Source organism: Pinus tabuliformis, chromosome 9 (assembly GCF_031772625.1).
Source record: "Pinus tabuliformis cultivar Carrire ecotype Pingquan chromosome 9, CPIR1, whole genome shotgun sequence".
NCBI lineage: Eukaryota > Viridiplantae > Streptophyta > Pinopsida > Pinales > Pinaceae > Pinus > Pinus tabuliformis.
The window spans coordinates 1354878888-1354885969 of NC_142307.1; the positions used below are offsets into that span (position 1 = coordinate 1354878888).

Genomic DNA, 7082 nt, shown 5'->3' on the forward strand with positions numbered 1-7082 from the left:
TTCATATTTCATCCTCTCAAGGTTTCAGTAAGACTCTCCACTTTGTTTTCTACAACTTTTAGGTGATTATAAGAGAAAATTTGAAGGTCTTAAGAGAGCATTAGAAGTTCTTAGGCTTCCTCTAGAAAAAATATCCTATGGTGAGATTAAGTAACACAAATATATGCTTCTTTAGAAGTTGATGTGGTCAAATGTCTAGGGATATGGCAATCAAGATTGAATTATGTTTGTGAAGAATTCTAGTTTCCTAAATCTATGATATCAATGATCCTTTGTTTCAAACGACAACAAATATTTTAAATGCAAGTAAGATATAATTGCATTGCTCTTATGGATTTTAGTTTTGTTGTTTATGTAGATTTTGTTGAATTATATTTGAGGAGGCTAATAAGAGCTTAGTGTTTATCAATTATTCAAATTGCCTTTTTAATGAGTGTATCTTCTCTTTCTAGGGTTTGTGATTAAAGTATTTTCATGATATAGATTATAAGTTTTCTTCTATAAAACAATTTAGAAAGGCGAATATTGGTAGAAATGCTTCTCCTAATTATTAAAAAATGATTGAGATGTTAAATTGGAAAGTGGTCCAACAATTCCATCATTTTAAAATCTTATTAGACATCTTTTGAAGATATTCCTTAATTATTTTGGAAATCACCTTTAAAAATCTACATTAAAATCCAACTATTAGACTTCTTTTGAAAATGTACCTTAAATCACCTTCGAGTATCTACATTCAACCTCACCTTTATATCACAAAACTTTAAATTATCAAAATATGTTACTATTCAAATAAAAAACACAAATAATAAAAAATTTAATCACATCCCAACATTGATTTAAACCACTGAAATAGTAAATAATAAAAAAATATTATATATTTTTTTGACCTAATTTAAATGAAATACAAAAAATAAAGCATCCCAAGCAGATACTATGAAATCAGAATCATAACAGTTGGTATAAAACTGATGTGCCCACAATAGTACACAGAGTCGTTATATGGATGGATTGAAGATTTAGTACCTCTGTATATGTGACATCACATGAATATATACACAACTGGTGGGCCCAATTCCGAGAAAGTGATCTCCTCCAACTTTTTCTTTCTATTCCTATTCCTATTCCCAACGATTTACCTTTCACAAAGGAGCCCACTTTGTTTTGGCACCTACATACGGCATTGCCTTAATCAACTGTCACCCAAAAGTCATAACATTTTATTTGGTCTCTCTTTTCAAATTCTAGTAATTTGCTATTCCAGCCACGACCAGCCACCGCACAAGACCTGGCGGGGGAAGTGCAGGCGCAAAAGGGGCTAGAATTTGCTGTTTCCAGAGGCAGATCTGCCGATCATCGTCATTATGGTTGAACTCTCCATATTTTATTCTGTTTAAGGACACCAACACCTCAGGAATACATTAAATACACGTCAGGCCCGCTTCTTCAGAAAATCCTGTACATCTTGATTGAAAATAACCGTGAAAAGATTTGATTCTTGACGCCAGAATTAGGAAACTCTGCAGAATTTGGTGTTTTCCGTGTGGAAAATTGTGGAAATTGGGTTATTCTGAGCCCATTTACCTGCGATTCGAGGCTTGATCCAATATTATGTAATGTTTCTTCCATCTTTGATATCAGCTTAGTGAAAACTAGAAAGCCTTACCCCTCTTAGGAAAATTCTAGCCTGGCTTTTAGGCGATGGTAATTTCGTTTTTGTTCGAGGGCCGCGATTCAAAAAAATTCGGGCTTTTGGATCCATTATTTGGGACAAATTTGACAGAATTCTGAGATTCACACCTTTTGAAGGATTTGGGTAAATTCAAGGCTTATTGCAATCAGCTCAATTCCGGATTTGCAGGCTTTTCTGCCGAATTTGATAGAATTTGGTTTCGGTGACTCGGGCAATCACGCGCAGAGCCCTGCGGTTGTGTTTTCGGTAGTGTTTTAAAGGGGTATTGACTTACACGAAAGAGAAAGCGGCAGAATTTAGAGAAAGAATGGCTGGCTCATATGGAGATTACGGTCCAAAAATAGACTATGTGTTTAAGATTGTTCTGATTGGTGATTCCGCTGTTGGTAAGTCACAGCTGCTTTCGAGGTTTGCGAGGAATGAGTTCAGCTTGGATTCAAAGGCCACCATAGGAGTTGAGTTCCAGACCAGGACTCTTATGATTGATCATAAAACAGTCAAGGCACAGATATGGGATACTGCTGGGCAAGAGAGGTTTGTTTTCTTGGCCGTTTTGGCTCCCCTTATATTTAATATGTTTATGGTTTTCCATGATCTCTTTGCCTTTGGACGGGAGAGTTCTTTGTTATGGTGATCCATTAAACCCTAGGATCAATTTTAACCGCAAATAACAAGTGCATACCCTTCAGAAGCTTAAGATTTTAATATGTGTGGGGTCCTTTCTGTGTATAGATTTTGTGGCCAGTTGACGCAGAACCTGAACTGCCAAACAGTTCTTCTGCCACTCGCAGAATTAAGACCTTTTTGTATGAGTATTGAGAATATATATATGTTTTCCTTGATGCTATCTGGTCAGATAATTTTTATTTCTAAGCACTATAAGGGTCAACGTGGTGATCTTTACCTTCCAACCAATGAACATGAACAAGACGAATGTACAGAAATCACCCATTTTTGGAATTTTATGTAGAATTTGCCGACGATGGACTGGATTTTTTAGGAGTTTTATAACTGTAGCGTATATTTTAGATAAAATTTGCTAATTTACAAAATTGATCAGAAATTAGCCATGCAAAACGGGTAGAGAAATATTAACAAAATGACATTAGAGCGTCTTAACCAGGGAACTGAAATTTTCATTCCTCTTTTCCTGGATGTTTATTATTCTTCAATGTGACAAAACAAAGTAACAGTTTTCAGTGACTTGCCAACCAATGGTTGTTTTTATATTGTTGTGAATTGTGTTTTTTTTAACGGGTTGGTTCTAATTTTTTTGTTATATTTAAAAATTAAAATGCCACTTTACTAGGCAGGTTGGGGAGTGGTCTACTAGTTATTTCCCTTGCATAGCATGATAACTAAACTAATTTAGTTCCTGTTGTATCGTTTTCCTGCAACTTCATAAGCTCTAATATCATGCATGGTCACGACTCGCAACTTGCACCTAGTCTTAAAAAGCGGGGCCTCAGTTACCTTAGTGATCTGTTCTCTGTTGTCCGTGTCTCCTATTGAGTTCGTTAGATGTTGAAATGAAAAAGCTTTGCTGTGACCTCTGTAGTTCCTTGCTACGGATTAAACTGGGGCTGAATATCATAGATGCATGAGTAGGTTTAATGGATAAGAGTATATGCTACCTCGTAAGAGTTCACAGGTTCAAATTCAGAGGGAAGTAGAATATGTATACCTCTGTAAACTTTAGCAGTCAAATTGCTGTATGGAGGTGGTCCCTTGTTCCACAAACAAGAGAGCTTCATACACCAACTTGGTGTCTGGTAAGAGGTCACAGGTTCAAATCTAGAGTGAGGTAGAGTATGTACATCTCTGTAAACTTTAGCAGTCAAATTGTTGTGTAGAGGTGGGTCCCTTGTTCCACAAACAAGAGAGTCTCATAGATCAATTTGGTGTCTGGCTTGGCTGTAACCTTACATATGAATTATTGGTTTATTTTTCTCATGAATATAATTTCAATATAATGATGCATCCAACTTGGAAAACAGGGGGAGAGAAAGAAACCCTATTAGTTAACAATAAGATAAAATCTTGAGAATTTGCAATGAAAAACATTAGCATCTATTTGCGGCAATAATGCAAGTAAAATTATGGTTCTGAACTAGTAAGTATACTGATTATGTCATTTTATGTGAAGTATAGGCTCAACTTGCCGATAAACCCAAGCATATTTGCCTTGATCGTAAGCAATTACTGCCTGTCAATCATGGATTTAGCCATCGGATAAACCCTATAGTTTGTGACGTTTTACTGGCTCCGCAGTCTCCTAACTTTGAGCTCTATTCTCACCTGAATTGAAGGGGTGAGTATTGATCCTTACAGTGAAGGGATACACTTAAGGTGGATATGAGTTATTAATATTATTATATATAGCGTTTGATAGTTGGATCATATTAAACAAGGGGCACAATTAATACAAGCTTCTTACAAAATGCATGCGCAGAAATAATAACAAGCATTGTCCAGATTGGTAGAGCTTAAGGACTGTAAGGGAAGTTCCTTATGACATACAATGAATATCATGACATGGACTTGTAAGAGTTATTTGGTGATTACTAATTGTTTTGACCATCGCTTTCTTTGTCCGTGAATAGGTACAGAGCAGTAACAAGTGCTTACTATCGGGGTGCTGTTGGGGCTATGCTGGTATATGACATAACTAAGCGACAGACATTTGATCATGTGTCCCGTTGGCTCGAGGAGCTGAGAGGCCATGCTGACAGTAATATTATTATTATGCTCATAGGCAACAAATGTGATCTTGGTAACTTGCGTGCAGTTCCGGTAGATGATGCAAAAGAATTTGCTCAGAGGGAAGGTTTGTTTTTCTTGGAGACTTCTGCACTCGAGGCAATTAATGTAGAAAGTGCATTTTTAACTGTTTTGACAGAAATCTACAGGATAATCAGCAAAAAGGCCCTCATTGCAAATGATGATCAAGGAAATGGAAATTCAGCGTTGTTAACAGGCACCAAACTTAATGTTCCCGTGGAAGTGCAGGAAGTCTCAACGAACAAGAGTTACTGTTGCTCATCATGATAATTTGTTGATTTGGTATATCCTTTCCTTTTATTGGTCTCAGGTATTCATTATTGGTGAAAATATAAAGGAGTTGCATTTTCTGTTCTGTTAGCAAGGACTTTTGCACTTCGGATAGAGCCCTTTTTGATCTTGTAATCTGGACTCTCTTGAGGCCAGTATTTTGCTAAGTGGATTTTAGGTATATGTGGTTATCAGGGTCTATTGATTTCGTATTTTATGACCTTTTATGAGCTGCTGAAACACATATTAGAGAATAACTGAAGAGATCTCAGATCTCTCATCCGTTGCTTGATATACTTCTTGTATTTTGGAATAATTTTTTAAAATTAATTAGTGCCAACTGTTTGTGGGGTGATTATGTTTGCTTGTTCTGCCTTACTCTCCCTCCCCTGCATGGCATGGCCTATTTGTATGTGAATAATAACAAGGAGATATGCTTAAATCTCCTTTCCCTTTCCCATTCAACTTTTGGCTCTGATTTAGAAATATGTATGACTTCGAGGAATCAGTGAAGCTAAGACTATGCAGCTCTTCTTGTTCAGCTTGGATCTCTATAAAGGAAATATAGGTCAAATATCATAATAAGTAGAGTGGTTTCGTATGCCATATTAACATTTGTTTCACCAACATAATTTGTTTGTTTATTGGTTAAGCAACAATAGAAAAATTATTAAGTTTTAACAGGTTCTTGCGATCTTCTTCTGTAAGTTTTCTGTTAAAACCTTTTATGAATTAACTGACAATTGAGGAGGAAATTGCATTTTTTTATGTAAATCTTTTGGAGGCAGTTTCGAGTATATTTACTACTGGATATTACTAGAAAAGCTCAGAGATAATATTCTTCGAAGTAAAATTGTGTAAATAATCCTTTTGACACCAAAAAATTGTTGGCATTGGACATTTCAAAAGCCTTGGACTGTTGAAAGTAAATATTGGAATGAAACCAGATTTCAAGCCCAATTTGATAAAGTCTGAAAAATCTGTGAGTTGCTACTGTATGAGATCGTTTGTAGCAGTGTGGAAAAAGTCTGCAAAAAATCCCGATTTAATCCTAAAAACGCGATTTTTTGAACTAAACGATTTAATCCCCCGACTTTTTGGCGACTTTTTCACAAAGGAAAAAATCGCGATTTTTTCCTTATACTCCCGATTTAATCGGGAGTCGACCCAAAAAGTCTTCCTCCCTTCCTAGGCTGCGGATAAAGAGGCCGCAAAGGTGAAAAAACTGTAAATTGAAGCTTCCATCCATGCATTTTCAAGTTATTGCATTGTATTGTTTGTCATACTTCTTGCGAGCATAGCAGTCTCATTTGTAATCTGTTAGTTTTGAGGTTAAGATATGTTTTTGTTTTCCAAGGAAAAACAAATCTTTATACTTCATATTTCTAGTTAGAAAGCAAAGTATACATTGGCTAAGCCTCCAGGCTTTCAGTGATCCAGACTCTAACAGCCATTGCCCTTTCAAAAGATTACAAAAGTACCAAAAGGATAGGAATACAACAGCCTTCCGTAGAAAGAATCCCACACCATCAAAAACATTGTTATAGTTGTTGAATGCTTCCAGGAGAAACAACAAAGAGGAGGCCATGAAGATCAAATAGCAACAACCTATCTAGAAAAAACAAAACTAGTGCCTCAAAAAAGAACCCATTTTTCAGACAGGGACAAAGTACCTATGAAATCTTGTGATAGCAAAGATCCTTCCTGCAATGAGAGCACGTTTTGAAAGGGAATCTTCTTTAGTGGTGAATTCCCTGTAAATGTGGGGAAAGGTTATGTATCAGAAGTGGATTTTACCTCCAAGAGTTTTTGAATAATAGATGCCAAGGCTAGGTTAATAATCTGACATCTACTGTTTTCTCAGAAAATAAGCAGCTTGGATTCACCAAGCGTTAATTTTCACATCTACTGTGATACTCACTGTTAATTTTCATTAGACCTACCACCTGACACCTTATTACCCAAGCAGATTACAATCTACTGAATAAATGCATGACTTATTTCTTAATACAATTAGCGGAAACAAAAATTAAAAGGGGAAGAGGATCTCAGTGACTGATTACTTGATGACTTTTAGATGACTTATGATATACATTTATTATATTTTTTGTTGATATTTTGACTCTTGAGAGTTGAGACTCGGACAAGACTCAAAATTCAGGAGTTGATTCACTATTTTGATATGTGATGTAGCATTAGACTTCATATACATATTATATATTAGCTTTCTTTACATGTTTATGTGCAAATGCATTTATTTGATGTTGTGGATATTCTAGATGTTAAAAAAAATTAAAAAAATGAATAATTTGTGTTTTTTTAATTTTGCCGACTTTTT

At 35.6% G+C, this 7082-nt stretch overlaps 1 protein-coding gene across 1 annotated transcript; it reads left to right on the plus strand.

Moving 5' to 3' along the window:
* The first annotated feature begins 1187 nt into the window (after positions 1–1187).
* Positions 1188–5102, plus strand: LOC149153532 (ras-related protein Rab11A-like). The gene is made up of 2 exons (XM_089441112.1): positions 1188–2227; positions 4297–5102. Exons 1-2 carry the CDS (start codon positions 2001–2003, stop codon positions 4739–4741), a joined length of 672 nt encoding a protein of 223 aa, XP_089297238.1. The 5' UTR covers positions 1188–2000; the 3' UTR covers positions 4742–5102.
* The last annotated feature ends 1980 nt before the right edge of the window (positions 5103–7082 follow it).

Coding starts and splice junctions, on each gene's coding strand:
- LOC149153532 (XM_089441112.1), top strand. CDS start 2,001: ATGGCTGGCTCATATGGAGATTACGGTCCAAAAATAGACTATGTGTTT. Junction 2,228..4,296: donor GATACTGCTGGGCAAGAGAG/GTTTGTTTTCTT, acceptor GTCCGTGAATAG/GTACAGAGCAGTAACAAGTG.